Raw genomic sequence first — 17,478 nt, 5'->3', positions numbered from 1 at the left:
AGTCCCTGTCCTATTGGAGCTGACCTTTCAATGGCAGGAAGCAAGCAAAAACCGAAACCAAAACCGACAAGTAAGCAGACTAATAAATACAGTCATTGCAACTCTGAAGAAATAAGGGTAACCACAAGGGACCTTATCCTTGGACCTGATTAACCAAGGATAATCAAAGGAAGCCTCCTGGAGGATGTGGAATTCAGCCTGAGAGTTAAAGGACAAGAAGAAGAGATGAAACAGCAGGTGCAAAGGTCCTGGGCAGGAAAAAGTTGGACCTGTTCAAAGGCTAGAATTCAGCTTGTGACCTAAAGGAAGAGAAAAGGAGATGAAGTAGCAGGTGCAAAGGTCCTGGGGGTAGAAAAGAGTTGGACCTATTCAAAGACTGGAATTCAGCCTGAGACCTAAGGGAAGAGAAGAACAGATGAAGTAGCAGGTGCAAAGGTCCTGGGTCAGGAAAGAGTTGGGGGACTGGAAGCAATGGGGAAAGAGTTGCATTGGATGAGTTTGGTGAGAATGGCAGGGGCTTTCAGGGTATTCAGCAAGGGATGACATAACCTGCTTCACATTTTTTAAGAAGCCCATTTTCAGTGCCATGTGGAAATTAGATTGTGGGAGCTTCTGACAAGCTCTTGACTTACCTTGTGAACCATTTCATGTCTCTAAGGAACTATCCCCAGAAATGGCCACTGTATGGAGGGGCTTTACCCAAGCAGGAATGATAGAAACCCTGGAAATAAGCATCTTGCAGCCTTTAGTGTTCATGATCGTTGAGAAGGATAACAGTAGGTGTGTTTTCTGATCTTTAGTTTGGGAGATTTCAAAAGACATTGAGGAGCCTTATGATTCCAACCTGTGCATCTCAAAAGGTGAGATCAGTTCAGAAAAAAAATGGAAATTCCAGCTGTGTGATTATAAATGACTTACTTTCTAACGAGAGGGACATGGGCAGTGGCTACAGACATCATTCCACAGGGGAGCTAGAATTTTTAAGGGACAGGTACCTAAAAGGAAAGGTGCCCTGACCGTGGAAAATACAAGAGACTGATAGGACCTCTAAGAATAATCTCAGGAATGCAAAGCACGATAGAAAGGGAAACTTAACAACAATGAAGACAGCCATTTGCAGCAACATGGATGGGCCTAGAGATCATCACACTAAGTGAAGTAAGTCAGACAGAGAAAGATTAATACCATATGTGACCACATATGTGGAACCTAAAATATGCTGCAAATGAACATCTCTATCAAACAGAAACAGACTCAGAGATATAGAGAACAGACTTGTGTTTGCAAAAAGGAAGAGGGAGTGGGGGAGGGAAGGATCAGAAGTTTGGAGTTAGCAGATGCAAATGATTATATACAGGATGGATAAACAAGGTCCTACTGTATAGCTGAGGGAACTGTAGTCAATGTCCTGTGATAAGTAACAGAAAAGAATATAAAAAAGGCTATATACATAATACTGAGTCACTTTGTTGTACAGCAGAAATTACAACATTGTAATCAACTATACTTCAATTAAAAAAATAACAAATAAGGGACTTCCCTGAGGTCCAGGGGTTAAGAATCCTCCTTCCAATGCAGGGGACACAAGCTCAATCCCTGGCTGGAAAACCAAGATCCCACATGCTGCAGGGCAACTCACCTGCATACTACTACTGAGCCTGTGCTAGGCAACAAGAGAATCCGGAGCACCACCACAAGAGAAGCCCGACACTGCAACTAGAGATAAGCGCCCACGCTCTGCAACAAAGACTCAGCACAGCCAGAATCTAAATAACACTAATAATAACACAATAATTAAAAAATAAAAACAATGAAGGCAAGACTCCTAGGAAGTGCGGCTGATGATAAAGGTGCCAGGTGGCTGGCAATCAGGGAAGTGGAATTCGTCACTTGCTATAGTGTCTCTGTATTTTCGTCCAGGGGGAAATCTTTAGCCCAAGAAAGAGGAAACCTGCTGGACGTGGAGGACAGCCAGGACAAAACTTTGGGAGGGCAGGGGTTCTTGCTTGCTTTGTCATCTACAACATCCCCTGCACAACTGGCCCCAGGTTGTTGTTCAGTCACTAAGTCGTGTCCAACTCTGTGACCACATGGACTACAGCACACCAGGCTCCTCTGTCCTCCACTATGTCCCAGAGTTTGCTCAAATTCTTGTCCACTGAGTTGGTGATGCTGTTTATATTTGTTGAGTGAACGAAGCATGCACAGAGGCAGGCATCAGTGAATGAATGACAACGCAGGTGTTATGGTGTTGCTATGGTAGAGATATATGCAAACTATCCAGGCTAGGTCACATACTCTTCCTGAAGGAGGACTTTGTCCCTTTCTGTGGTTTCCCAGAATCTGTTTGGTGGCCCCTGTGTAGGTGGGAGTGTTGGTGGAAGGCAGCCTTATCCGCCTATTCAGCAGGTGAGGAGATGGGAGCTTTGGCTCTGGTGCTAGGGCACAGATCTGAGACCTGCACTTGGCTTACCATGTGCATTTGTGGAAGCAGCAGGGGCTGCTGAGAGATTTTGCCAGCCAAGATTCTGCAGGTGGTGGCCTCATTAGAACACAGTATTGATGGGCAGGCATGGCACGGGCTCTGTCCCCTGCTTCCCCATTGCCAGCACCCCCGCCCCATCCTTGCCTACTTTGTCGTTGTTTCTTTTACACTTTTTACCTTGAAATAAGTGTTTGTTGTTGTTCAGTTGTTCAGTCAGGTCCAACTCTTTTGCAACCCCATGGACTATACCTACCCCCCCAGACTCCTCTGCCCATGGGATTTCTCAAGCAAGAACACTGGAATGGGTTGCCATTTCTTACTCTAGAGGATCTTCCTAACCTAGGGATTGAACCTGCATCTCTTGCATTGGGAGGTGGATTCTTTACCACTGAGCCACCAAGGAAGCTGTGTAAAGATGTGAGGACAGATTATTCTAGGTGCTATGCGGCAGCAGCTAGGGGCTCTGGGCAGAGGTCCAGTGGAGAAGCAGGAGAAAATCATGCTGAGAGGAGGGGAAGAGCGGTCCAGGGAGAGGCCCAGATGGCATGTGCAAAGGTCCTGTGGTAGAAAGAGGTTTGCCCAGATAGCCAAAATAAGACCAGAGTGGTGGACAGTTGTGATCAGAGAGGAGTGACCCAGCCGAGGGCATTGAAGAGGCAGGAAGGGCAGATCACATTTGAATTTTATTCTAGGTCCCCTGGGAAGTCATCAGAGAGTTTTAGAATGAGAGGAGGCTCCAGCAATAGCTCAGGTGAGAAATTCTGATGACTTCTGCCTGAGTGATGGCAGTGGAGACAGAGACGGGATGCATTTGAGAAATCTTGGAGATCGAATTGGTAAGCCTTGCTGCTGAATTTGACAAAGGTTTGGGGTGCAAGGGGGAAGGAAGTAAGAAGCAGGACCCCCAGGTCTCTGTCTGAGCAGCTGGGAAAGGGATGCTGCTCACTGAGAGAGAGGCAGATGGGAACGGGTGGCCTTAGAGAAGAGGTGGGACATCTGAGGGGAGCAGTCAGAGGACTGATTGGAGATGCAGGTCTGGGGTGCATCTGGATCAGATGTCAAGGCCATGTTGGCATAAGTCTGGAGAACATGCGCCACCAACCATGGTTATGTCATGGGATGCGGGAGACAGAAGAACTCTTAGAGTGATTAGAGAAGAGATCCCAGGACCCAGCTCTGGGGACCCCACTATTTTAGAGTAGGTGGAAGGGTCTTCAGTGAAGGAACCCCAGGGGTAGTTGAAACAGTGAGTGTCTTCGGGTGAGGGCTGGGTGTAGTGGCGGTGGTGCTGGTTGTCCTGGAGAAATGGGTAGGATGCCTCTAAATATTTGAGGAGTGACCACACATAAGGGTAGAGACTCCAGTTGCAGTATGATCTTTGGCTTAACCTAATGAAAAGTTGCCCATATCCAGAGCTGTGCAGAGATGACCAAAAGGATCTAGAAGGACTTCATCTGCAGCTGGGCACTTGGAGATAATCTTCTAATCTGAATTTCATGTTTCTAGTTCTAGAGTAGGTCTGCACCAAGAGAAAAAAGAAGACTTTGCTCTATTTCAAAGTTAGTCTTTTTAATAAAATGTAAGCCATTAAGATTTCCCTCATGGTCCAGTGAGTAAAAATCCACTTGTCAATGCAGGGGACACGGGGCTGACCCTTGGTCCAGGAACGTTCCACAGGCCGTGAGGCAACTAAGCCCACGTGCCGCAACTGCTGAGCCCACGTGCCGCAACTGCTGAGCCCACGTGCTCTAAAGCCCACGCTCTGCAACAAGAGAAGCCGCTGCAGCGAGAAGTCCGAGCACCATGACAAAGAGTAGCCCCCACTTGCCACAACTAGAGAAAGACCCAATGTAGCCAAAAATGAATAAGTGAAAACAGTGTAAAGCACTAGGTCATTAGACACACATTTGGTGAGTTCCTCGCAGCGTGCCAAGCTCTGAAACACCGTGGTCAGGGGCAGAGCTGCCCTACCCTCAGGGACTGTGGGGATGGACACTTTTAGATCTCTGTAAATGTGCGTATTTATCTTTTATCCAGAAAGTGCAAGTCAGGGACCATGTCCGCATTTTCCTGTTGGTCACACACTCAGCCAAGAAGTGAAACACAGTCTCCAGCGTTTAGAAAAGTATTAATTTTAGAAAGTTGAGTGGATGAGGAGCTGTTCCATATGCTCACCAGTAACACATCCCCTTTTACCAAAAGAAAAAACTAGCTATAATAAAGCTAGACAGAGTATTAAAAAGCAGAGTACATCACTTTGCTGACAAAAGTCCGTGTAGTCAAAGATATGGTTTTTCGAGTAGTAATGTGTGGATGTGAGAGTTGGACCATAAGAAGGTTGAGCATCAAAGAACTTATGTGTTAGAACTGTGGTGCTTGAGAAGACTCTTGAGAGTCCCCTGGACTTTAAGGAGATCAAACCAGTCAATCCTAAAGGAAATCAACCCTGAATATTCATTGGAAGGACTGATGCTGAAGCTGAAGCTCCAATACTTCAGCCACCTGACATGAAGACCTGACTCTTTGGAAAAGACCCTGATGCTGGGAAAGATTGAAGAGAGAAGGGGGGGTGACAGAGGATGAGATGATTGGATGGCACCACCAGCTCAATGGATATGAATTTGAGCAAATTCTGGGCAATAGTAGAGGACAGAGGAGTCTGACATGCTGCAGTCCGTGGGTTTGCAAGGAGCTGGACATGACTTAGCAACTGGACAACAACAACAAATGGGTCAGAGAGGGAGGCTGGGGGCAAGATGAGGGCAAAACAGATTGAAAGGAAAAGCTGAACAGGCAGGGGTGGTGAAAAAACGGATAGGCGGTCAAAAGAGCAGCAGCTAAAGGTGATTCTCACCAGGGCCTCTCCTTTGAAATGGATCTGCTCCACTGTCCTGCTATGCTTTTGCATTCTCATACCGCGAGGGTCAAAGGTCAAATTCCAGAGGTGGGGTGGGTAGTCTGCTGGGCTGAGCTTTTGCCACACTTGATGAAAAGGTGGGGCAGGTTGGTAGACACCTATTATGGAGGGCAGGTACTTCCTCCAAGAAAAATCAGTTACATTCTAGTAGGGGAGATGTGATGCATTCGTGTTAAAGGAAGAAGGGAGGTGTCCTGATAAAGAATAACACCTACTTTTTAATAGGGTGGTGAGATGCTGGGGATGAAGCTGAGCTTGCAGAGAGATGGGGGAGGATGTATCCAGCAGAAAGTAAAAGTGAAAATTGCATCTGACTCTTGCGACCCTCATGGACTATTCAGTCCATGGAATTCTCCAGGCCAGAATACTGGAGTGGGTAGCCTTTCCCTTCTCCAGGGGATCTCCTCAACCCAGGGATCGAACCCAGGTCTCCAGCATTGCTGACAGATTCTTTACCAGCTGAGCCACAAGGGAAGCCCAAGAATACCTTCTCCAAGGGATCTTCCTGACCCAGGAATCAAACCAGGGTCTCCTGTGTTGGAGGCGGATTCTTTACCAACTGAGCTATCAGGGTATCCAGCAGAGAAGGCAGCAAATTCAAAGCCATGAAGTGAGACAGAGCAGAACAGAACAGGAGCTGAAGCAGATAGTACTTGAGCTTTCCACCCCCCCCTCAGTACATTGAGAAACCATGCTGCTGTTGCTGCTAAGTCACTTCTGTCGTGTCCAACTCTTCACGACCCCATGGACTGCAGCCTACCAGGCTCCTCCATCCATGAGATTTTCCAGGCAAGAGTACTGGAGTGGGTTGCCATTGCCTTCTCCGTGAGAAACCATAAAAGGACCTTTAAAAAGAAGGTAACATGATCTGATTTTCACTTGCAGAGATTGCCCTGGCTGGAGGGTAGAGAATGTGTTGGACTGTTAAGCATAATCTGTGGGTGCTCAGGCAGCACTGGGTTGTGGATGAGAGTGAGGCATGGAATGCGTAGGGGAGGGAAAAGTTGTCCTCCACCCTTTAGCTTCTGTGATTAGAGTGTGTGAATTACGTTGACAAAAGACAGACTCATAGGGAAAATAATTGAAACCCCAAAGAAATGGCTGGACTTGGGGGCTTACATACCACTTTAACAAAAGGCGGCATGGCAAATAGAGGAGGAAAAGGTGGGAGTAATGACAGATTTCCTCGTCTTGGGCTCTAAAATCACTGCGGATGGTGACTGCAGCCCTGAAATCAGAAGACATTTGCTTCTTGGCAGGAAAGCTATGACAAACCTAGGCAGTGTGTTGAAAAATAGACATGACCCTGCCAGCAGAGGTGTGTATTGTCAAGGCTGTGGTCTTCCCAGTGTTCACATACAGTTGTGAGAGCTGGACCATAAAGAAGGCAGAGCGCTGAAGAATTGATGCCTTCGAACTATGGTGCTGGAGAAGACTCCTGAGAGTCCTTTGAATAGCAATGAGATCAAACCAGTCAATCTTATGGGAAATCAACCCTGGATACTCATTGGAAGGACTGATGCTAACGTTGAAACTTCAGTATTTTGGTCATCTGATGCAAACAGCTGACTCATTGGAAAAGTCCCTGATGCTGGGAAAGATTGAGGGCAGAAGAAGAAGAGGGTGCCAGAGGATGAGATGACTGGATGGCATCACCAATGCAGTGGACATGAACTTAGGCAAACTTCAGGAGATGGTGAAGGACAGAGAGGCCTGGCATGCTGTAGTCCTTGGGGTCACAAAGAGTCCGACACAGCTGGGCGACTGACCAACACCAACAATATATAGTGGAAAAGTACCAGGACAAAGGAACCCCAGTTCCTTCTAGGGCCAGTAAATTGCAGAGAGGTAAATATATGGGGGCTGCCACTGTGGCTCAGTGGTAAAGAATCCGCCTGCCAGTGCAGGAGACATGGGTTCAATCCCTGGTCTGGAAAGAGCCCCTGGAGAAGGAAGGGGCAATCCACTCCAGTATTCTTTCTGGGAGAACCCCATGGACAGAGGCGCCTGGAGGGCTACAGTACATGGAGTCACATAGAGTCAGACACAACTAAGCAACAACAAATATATGGGTAGACCTAGTGGCAGGCAAAGGTGGCTTAGTAAGGCTTGTTTGTGCAGACTCACTTCAGTACTGTCTCTGTCTCTGGTGATAAGGGTTGGTCTAGCATAGGAGAAGGGTAGGGGACAACCTGGCAAGGGGAGTTTATGCCTTGCTTTTAGGCAAATAGTGAGAGCACAGAGAGCCCTTCCTGGGGCTACTTTTTCTCAGTTGCCTTCAGCCCCAAATAAACCTGTGCCAAAGTGCCTGTTTGAGGGTGGCATATTTTGATCCCCTTTGAAGGTATGGAGGTAGGATCAAACAGACCAAGGAGTAGGGGGACATCAGTTATTACAAGAAGAAGAAAACAAATATAACAGATGCAGGAGGCCCAGAGCAGGACTTTGAGAATCCTTTGGTAAAAGGGAGAGCTAGCAGATACCATGCAGCCAAGTCCAAGCCCCAGGATGTCCCTGAACGTGGGGAGAACCTCACAGGTACCAGGCACCCAAGTAGGCAGGCCATGGAGGAGGAAGGGGCAGAAGGCCCTGTGAGTCTAGATAAATAATCAGGTCCAAAGTCTGTGGGGCTAAGATGGGCCAAGAAGAACCAGTGGGTCCATGGGAGAAGTGCCAGAAGGCTGGCTGTCTGCCCTCTGTCCCCCTGGTTCATTATCTTGCCCAGGAGGGAAGGAGCTACGAAGAGCCGTGTGTCCTGAAGGGTCTTGATGGAGGAAAATACAATCTCTTAGGTCTTCTGCAATGAAGGGCAAGGTGATTCAGGGAAAGGGGTTTGGCGGTTAGACAATGGTGTTCACAACTGGAACTTTTCCTATTTATCCTAGAGGTGTACCTGTACAAATGCACAAAGACATATGGTCCAAGGATGTTCATTAAGGCATTATTTGTAATAGTAAATAGAATTGTTGTTGTTGTTGTTCAGTTGGCCTTGGAGCAATTAACTCAGTGCCCCACAACTACTGAGCCCACACCCTGCAACTTCTGAAGCCCACACACCTAGAGTCCAAGCTCCACCACAAGAGAAGCCACCGCAATGAGAACCCCACACACAGAAATGAAGAGTAGCCCCCACTCACTGCAACTAGAGAAAGCCCAAGCACAGCAGTGAAGACCCACCACAGCCCCCCAAAGTAAATAAATAAATAAATATTTTAAAAATAATAAGTCCAATGCAACACCGATCAAAAGCCCCAAAAGGATTTTTTGAGAAATTGACAAGCTTATTCTGGAGTATAGGTGGAAGAACAAACGGCCAAAACTAGTTAAAACCATTTTCAGGAAACAGAGCAAGGTGGAAGTTTTGTGGGGTTGTCCTTCTAAATGTCAGGACTTATTATAAATGTACAGGAGTTAAGATGTGGCATATTGACTCAGAAACAAGCAAACTAAAGGACAAAGCTGTGACAAAGCTAGACAGTGTATTAAAAAGCAGAGATATCACTTTGCTGACAAAGGTCCATATAGTCAAAGGTATGATTTTCCAGTAGTCATGTGCAGATGTGACAGTTGGACCATAAAGAAGGCTAAGTGCCGGAGAATTGAAGCTTTCTAATTGTGGTGCTGGAGAAGATTCTTGAAAGTCTCCTGGACTACAAGGAGATCAAACTCATCAACCCTAAAGGAAATCAACCCTGAATATTCATTGGAAGGACTGATGCTGAAGCTGAAGCTCCAGTACTTTGGCTACTGGTGTGAAGAGCCAACTCTTGGAAAAGACCCTGATGCTGGGAAAGATTGAGGGCAGGAGGAGAAGTGGGCAACAGAGGATGAGATGGTTTGATGGCATCATCTACTCGATGAACATGAATTTGAGCAAACTCTGGGCGATAGTGAAGAACAGGGCAGCCTGGCATGCTGCAGTCCATAGGGTCACAAAGAGTCAGACAAGCCTTAATGACTGAACAACAAATGAACAGAGCTCAAAAATAAACCCACAGGTTTATGAGTATTGATCATGCAATAGAGAGGGCATTGTCCTGAGAGGGTTCAGGGCCTACTACTACAAACTACAGCACCTCAGCATATTGAATGTTTTTATTTTTATTTATTTTGGCTACATTGAGTCTTTGTGGTGCACAAGGGTTTTCTCTGGTTGTGGTACATGGCTTAGTTGTTCCCTGTCATGTGGGATCTTAGTTCTCCAACCAACCAAGGATTGAAGCCATGTCCCCTGCATTGGAAGGCAAATTTCTAACCACTGGACCTCCAGCGAGGTCCCTGGCATATTGAATATTTTTAAATGAAAAGATTTGAGAAATGACAGGTGCCAGAAGGACTCTGACTTTCCCATGAAGCAGGTCATAAGACCCTCATGTGAGAGGTCCCCTCCCTGTACCTGGAGAAAAGGAGCCTTTTCCACTCCAATGATAGAGGGATGCTGAAAGGAACCTGAAAGAATAGGCTTTGCTAAGTTCCCCCTAGTTCACTACCCTGGGCTCATACTCTTTTTTTCTATTACATTTTCCCACAATTTTCTACTCTTGATTAAACTGAGTATGAAAAACACTGAAGTTTAACTGTTTCTTCAGGTCTTCCTTTCCTTATGATGGCTCCTGTATCTCATGCAACTTGTATTTAATAAATTTGTGTGCTTTTCTCCTGTTAAGCGTTTGTTAGAGTCCCAGATGACAGCACAAAAGAGTAGAAAGAAAGGGATAATTTTCCTCCCTTAATAGTAGATTAGCAATAAAATATCTGATCATATCAATTGGAACTGAATAACTGATTGTGTGTATGAAGAAAGTAAATTAGACCCTCACTTTGGGTGTTGTTGACAAGCTTCTGCTATAGCTGAGGCAACCTTTTCAATTGCATGGATTTGTGTATTGGGGAAAGAAACAGGATCCCAGTGTCCCTGGGGCAAAGGAATTAGGGGGACCAGGAAGTGGAGGGTCTTCCAAGTTACACCCAAATGCATGTCAGCAGCTCTTGATCACAAAAGGCAGAGGAAATAAACTCTGACTCTGCTGGCTGACATTGCAGCCTAAAAAATAAATTAAATGAAAACCCTGGGAGCAAATGGGCTGTTGAGATTTCTTGTGGTTTTGATCTAGTCCTCACATGAGGATACAGTAGCTTTGGTTGTTTCACAACCAAGTGAGTTTGTTTCCAACTGTAAAAATGATTTGGTGCCGGATATCAATTTTATGACCTTTCCCTGGGTGTAAAGACTGGAAAATGCTGGAGGAAAATCTCTCTGAAATACAAGTGCTCCCCACATACCTTCCTGCCTCCGGGAGTGAGAGCTAGTGGAGAGCTAGCAAATGATTACATTATTTCTGCAATAAAGCCTGATACATCCATAATAAAAGGTAATGATTATGCACAGACTTTCAGATGCTTCCAAAGAGTCTAGACTAAAAACACTAAATCTTTGTATGTTCATTCTTGCAAATTCCATGGCAGTAGGATTTTAAATTTGCTTCAGTAACAGCCTAAGGCTATTAGTATACATATTTTTCTCTTTTGTTATCCAAACAGCCCCACTTAGGAAAGCTGTCAGAACTCTCAGAATAGGTCTAGGCTGTAAATTGTGTTTCAAAACATCAAAAAGATATAGTGCATGCTCAGTTGTTTAGTCATGTCTGACTCTTTTGCAGCCTCACAGACTGTAGCCCACCAGGGTCTTCTGTCCATGGGATTCTCCAGGCAAGAATGCTAGAGTGGGTTGCCATGCCCTCCTCCAGGGGTTCCATTGGCAGGCAAGGTCTTTACCACTAGAGCCACCTGGGAAGCCCTTGTCTTTTGATGGTACCATACTGTTTTGATTCCTGTAGCTTTGTAGGAAGTTTTACAATCAGGAAGTGTGGGGCCTCCAAATCTGTTCTTTTTCAGGATTTTTTTTGTCTCTTCTGAGTCCTTTGAGATTCCATATGAATTTTAGGATGAATTTTCTATTATTGCAAAAAACATTGTTAGGATTTTGATAGAGATTGCATTGAATCTGTAGATGTTACTATTACTTTTTTAAAAGTTTGTCAAATGGGCATATTGAAATGGTATTTTGCTGTATTTTGTTGTTGTTGTTTATTTGGCTTCACCAAGTCTTAGTTGCAGCATGTGGGATCTAGTACCCTGACTAGGAATCGAACCTGAGCCCACTGCATTGGGAGCACAGAGTCTTAGCCACTGGACCATCACGGAAGTTCAGAATTTTGCTGTATTTTAATATGCATTTCTCTTATTACAAATAAAACTGGCTATTTGTACCTCTCCTTATCAAATTGCCTGCTATCCTTTGCCCGCTTTTTCTGTTAGAGTTTTACTATCATGTAAATAGAGGATGTTATGAGTAGCAACACTTCTTTTGTTACATAAAATCATCAGATACTCATTGGGCACCTTTTTAGATGAGGCCCTGAGTTGGATGTTGGGCTACAAGGTGAGGTTGGAAACAAGAACACAATCCCTGCACTTGTGGGGCAGAAAGGTAGATAGTGTGGAAGAATTACTCAAATACATAATAACGAATTGGGATAAGTGATGCGAAAGTAAGGACCAGAGTGTGATAAAGAGGATCTGATCTAATCTAAGGTTCAGGGAAGTCCTTTCTCAGGAAGTGACATTGTAACTATGATTTCAAAGATGAATAGGAAATAGCTAGGACTTTCCTGGTGGTCCAGTGGTTAAGAATCCTCCCCCCAATGCAGGAGACATGGATTTGATCCCTGGTCTGGGAAGATCCCACATGCTGTGGAGCAACTAGCCCTGTGTGCCACAACTACTGAGCCAGTGCTCTAGAGCCTGCAAGCAGCAACTACTGAGCCCACTTGCAGCAACTACTGAAGCCCAAACACCTAGAGCCTGTGGTCCACAAGAGAGGCCACTGCAGTGAGAAGCCCGAGCACTGCCAGGACTAGAGAGCCTTGCTCACTGCAAACAGAGAAAGTCCTTGCACAGCAATGAAGATCCAGCACAGTCAAAAATTAAATTTTTGTTTAAAGGAACTAAAGATGCTGTGTGGAGTTGGAGAGCATTCCTGGCAAAGATATTAGCAGGTGCAAAGGCCCCGGGGCCAAAGGAGCTGGTTATGTACAAGGACATGAAAGAAGGTAGTTTGAGCTGAAATGTGAAGGGAAGTGGGAATCAGGCTTGGAGACTAGAGATCCAGGTTAAGCATCTGACCGTTGGTCAGAAGCGATTTCCCCTTTCTTAAGTAAAGTGAAAGTTGCTTAGTCGTGTCCAACTCTTTGCAGCACCATGGACTAATTCCTCAGGCCAGACACTGGAGTAGGTAGCTGTTCCCTTCTCCAATGGATCTTCCCAACCCAAGGATCAAACCCAGGTCTCCTGCATTGCAGGCAGATTCCTTACCAGCTGAGCCACTGGGAAGCCCAAGAATATAGATAGAGTGACAACCACCTGAGGCTTAGGCTTCCATCTTGTGGTTTTATTTATTTATTTTTTTTGCTTTTGTTTCAGAACAGTTTTATTAGTTTGGATACACTTTATCCACACTCAGCTTTTCCTCTTCTACTTTGATACACATATTTACTCGGAGTCTTCATCGAAGTCTTCATCGCCCCATAGCTCATATAGTGTAATGTTATTGTGTTTATCAGCAGGTACCTCAAAACTGGGAAGACTGAGCTTACTGCCGGTTGCCATGGCAAGTTTCAGATTCCGCGCCCTGGATACAAACTTCACAAGGTCCGTCTCAAGCTGGTTTAAGGTATCGAACATATAGTCTTTGTTGGGGGAAGCCTTTTTCTTTTTCTTTCCCGAAGAGCCAAGTGAACTGCCCCGGAGGGCAGGAAGAGTCTCCACAGTACTCTCGTCACTATCTCCTGAAAACATCTGTATCACAAACAGCACAACGAGGAGAAAAAGCCAATGCAACTTGCTCCCAAGCCAGCCTCGGTCATGCTCTGGTAGATTCTGCTGACTTTGAAAGTGCCTTCTGCAGGGCACCTTCCCGGGGAGTTCTGTGGTGTCATCTCTCAGACAATAAAACACAAAAGCACAGAAAGAGGAGACACACGCAGACCAGAAAATGAACCGTATTACAGACCTCATGGTGAGCAGAGAGGAACTGGCTCCTGTGTGCTTGTCTGCCCTGGCATCTGGAGACTGAGGACCAGGCAGGGCTGGGCCTTTGGTGATGTCACAGAGGGCCCCGCCCTGGCCAGGACCCTTCTGGCCATTGTGATGACTTCAGGGCAGAGATCAAGGAGGCTTGCGGGGGTCAACTGGGAGTAGGGCTTAAAGGGAAATGGTGACATTTCCAGCGGGCCATCCAAAAAGAGGCAGGGAGTGACAGAATGCCATCTCCTTGCCAGTGTATCCTTTCTGAGCCTGGTGCTCCACTGGGAGGGTAGATCCATCTTCTATTTTTAGTTTTCCCTTTGTTGAATCCAAACACTGTGGTGAGCAGAGAAGATCCACAGGCTTGTGCCCCTGTGGAGTAGAGAGCCAAAAGGAAAAAAAAGACATTAACCAGAGGCCACAAACTAGGAGCCACTGATGTGCTTCGTGTGGCCTACACTGCTCGTAACGACGACTGTGTTCAGTCACCTCTGAGCCTTTGAGACCCCGTGGACTGTAGCCCAGCAGGCTCCCCTGTCCATGGGATTTCCCAGGCAAGGTTACTGGAGTGGGTTGCCATTTTCTGCTCCACATCTTGTGGTTTTCTTCTCTCCTCTCTGCTCTGCCATTTTCTTGGATGAATTCACTTTCTATCACTCTGGTGCTTTCCTTAATAGGTTCATCTATTCAGCCATTCATTTATTCCACAAATATTCACTGAGCACCTTTGATGTGCTGGCTAATTAATAAGCCAATCTCAGATACTGGTAAGTTCTTAGAGGTGGATGAAGAGGGGAAAAACTGGAGAGTCAGCTGGGCAGCCGTTGTTGCAGAGCCAGTGTGGCTGGAGCTCTGGGCAGAAGGAGGGACGGTGGTGCAAGCCCCTCCTCCTGCCAGGGTGGAGATGGGATCCTCTTCATGTTCAGGACAGAGGGAAGTCACAGATGGTTTTCAGTCAGGAAGTGGGTCCATCAGGTTTATGTTTGGGAGAGGTATCTGGCTAGGTTGGGGACAATGAAGCCAGGGCAGCAATCCCAGAGGTCCTGGGAGGCCGTTCAGTGGTCCAGGTGGGAGATGGGTGTGTCCTAAGAAAAATGGGCTTCCCTTATGCCTCAGCTGGTGAAGAATCAGCCTGCAGTGCAGGAGACCTGGGTTCGATCTCTGGGTTGGGAAGATCCCCTGGAGAAGGGAAAGGCTACCTACTCCAGTATTCTGGCTTGGAGAATTTCATGGACTGTACAGTCCATAGGGTCACAAAGAGTCAGTCACGACTGAGCAACTTTCACACTAAGAAAAAGCAGTGAACACAGAATGGCATGAATGGACGACTCCAAGGTGTTCAAGAAGGTCAATTCACAAGACCCGGCAAGGGCGAGTCAGGGAGCGGGGTGGGGGGAGCCCAGGATGTAGACTCGGGTCCTGGAGGGTAGATCCAGAGAGGATGCCTTTTAGTGAGAAATGGAACTCTGCAAGGGTCCCACTGGCAGGGAGGACCTTGAGTTTGGTTTTGGTGAATTAGTGCTTGGAGGCGCTTGTGCAAATAGCAAGTTGGAGGAGGCAGAAAAAGGGAAGTTTGTGGATTTGATATATTTCCAGGGGGAAAACAATAAGATCTTTAGATCCATTGAACACTGGGAATCAAAGAGGCAGAAGTGATGCGGAGGAACCCGAGTCTCCGGCTTGTATCTCCTGGAAAGATGGTGGTGCCGTTTGTGACAAATATTTTTACTTGTTTGCCTTTTACTTTTGTTTGGGGTGGGATTAATTTAGCTGACCATAGGAGAATAGTTTGCCTGTACATTTTAAGAACGTTAAAGTGAAATATATGTTGGTCACAGAAATGTGGGGCCATGCTAAACCAATATCCTAAAAATAAAACCCTCATCTCCAAGAAAAAATAGTGAGTTGGCCATAAATTTCTCTCGGATTTTTGGGGGCAAGATCTTATGGAAAAACCCAAATGAGCTTCCTGACCAACCCAATACAAATTTTGTGCATTAACCCAGAATAATCAGAAGAACTGATTATTCATTCATCAGTTCTTGTTTTATCAAGAGAATGTGAGTTTGCTTATAATACTCCCAGACCATTGTCTCTCAAAAATCGTTGAATTCCAGTAGCGATTAAAAAAAGTCCCAGATTGTGGGGGAGGGATGGATTGGGAATTTGGGATTAGCAGGTGCAAACTATTGTGTAAAAAATTGATAAACAATGGGTCCTACAGTAAAACATAGGGAACTAGATCCAATATCTGTGATAAACCATAATGGAAAAGAATATAAAAAGAATGTTTTTGTATATATAACTAAATCACTTTGCTGTACAGCAGAAATTAACACAAACTTGTAAATCAACTATACTTCAATTTAAAGATTCCATCCCTGACTTAAAAAAAGGAAAAGTCTCAGATTATAAACTGACAATGTAACCTGAAAGCTGCTCACACCTGCTGAATCACTTTCTAAACTCTCACGAAAACAACGGTTTCTCTTGTTCCCAGTGCAGCTTAGAGCCACAAAAATTAATTACATCACCTGCAAAATTAATCCTATGTTTTGCATCCAAAAGTCAATGTTCAGACAGAAATGGTTTAGTGCTTTCAAACACAGGGCTGAGCACATAAATATTTATCACAGGAGGACAGGAACTCACTGTACACGCGTGTTTGCCTTATCAGGCAGTTACCTGGGGCAACGAGTAAGTCTGTCTGCTTCCTGTCCCAATTTCTTTTGCCCAAGACCTTGGGCAGTTGTTTATTGGACAGAGTGTTCTGTCCCGTTTCCCTTCTTCTGGGAATAAAGGCACAGAGTGCCAAACAAACACGCCTCCTGGTCTACCAATACCTGATTTCTGGAGAGGAGAGGGTTCTAGGTGTTTGCTAGAAAGATCCAACAACACGAAAGAGAAAACTGTTGGCTACACCCAGCAGAGAACAGAAAGCATGCATTTCCCCATTCCTGGCTTGCTTGTTTTCATTTCAGTTTTGAATGCTTTCCATGGACTTTATGGAATGTTCAAGCTTTTGATAGTGAAGATGATAATTCAGAGATATGGGCAAACAACAGTTCCCAATCGTGATTTATGGTGAATGCACAGCCTTGTATTTATTAGTTTTCTATGTTCATAAGATGAGAATGCTAAAGAAACATTGGCCAAGTCAGCTTGAATCTGGCTACATATTTGTTTTGGCCACTCTGAGCTTTCATTTCACAAGTTCTCATACGAACCAGCTGAGGCCATTGTTACATAAGAAAGTTCAGCTGGACCGTGCCAACAAGTCAACTCAGCATTTCTCTGTCTCTGCACGGTGGTCTCAAGGAATGGCTTCGTGAATCTTCTGACTTAGACTAAATAAACTCATATGCAGGGAAACTCTGACAAGTTATTTTTCAAGTGTTAGTTTCCATAGCCTCCAAGATTCTGGTTCTCACTAATGGATCAGTAGACACCCAGTGTAGATTTATCAGAATCAATTTCAAGTTTATTAGTCTCTTCCACCTGCTGACCTACTAACTCTGAAGGTTTACTAGCAACTCCAGATTGTTGTATTTTAATTTGCATTTAATTTTGCACATATTTTAATTTGCATTAAATTCAACAGGCCATTTATATCTCTTTCTGAATTGCCTGTGGAGTTTTGATATTACCTATGCAAAGGAAAGGAGCGTCCCTGGTGGCTCAGATGGTAAAGTGTCTGCCTGCAATGCAGGAGACCTGGGTTTGATCCCTGAGTTGGGAAGATCCCTTGGAGAAGGAAATGGCAACCCACTCCAGTATTCTTGCCTGGAGAATCCCACGGACGGAGGAGCATGGTAGGCTACAGTCCATGGGGTCGCAAAAAGCTGGACACGACTGAGAGAGCTTCACATGTAAAGGATAGGGCTTCCCTGGTATCTCAGACTGTGAAGAATCTGCCTGCAATGCAGGAGCCCTGGGTCAGGAAGATCCCCTGAAGAACGCAATGGCTACCCATGCCAGTATTCTCACCTGG

At 45.5% G+C, this 17,478-nt stretch overlaps 1 protein-coding gene across 1 annotated transcript; it reads right to left on the bottom strand.

The window, feature by feature from the left end:
* Positions 1-12,953: 12,953 nt before the first annotated feature.
* On the bottom strand, positions 12,954-15,379 carry LOC138416516 (protein FAM209-like). Its single transcript, XM_069545786.1, has one exon. The coding sequence runs from the start codon at positions 13,476-13,478 to the stop codon at positions 12,954-12,956; it is 525 nt and encodes a 174-aa protein (XP_069401887.1). The 5' UTR covers positions 13,479-15,379.
* Positions 15,380-17,478: the final 2,099 nt, after the last annotated feature.

Source organism: Ovis canadensis, chromosome 12 (genome assembly GCF_042477335.2).
Source record: "Ovis canadensis isolate MfBH-ARS-UI-01 breed Bighorn chromosome 12, ARS-UI_OviCan_v2, whole genome shotgun sequence".
NCBI lineage: Eukaryota > Metazoa > Chordata > Mammalia > Artiodactyla > Bovidae > Ovis > Ovis canadensis.
Note: the sequence above shows the minus strand (reverse complement) of the source record. Positions and strands in the feature narration are given on the sequence as shown.

What these genes read in the sequence shown, in the direction of transcription:
- LOC138416516 (XM_069545786.1), bottom strand. Translation starts at nt 13,478, where the DNA reads ATGAGGTCTGTAATACGGTTCATTTTCTGGTCTGCGTGTGTCTCCTCT.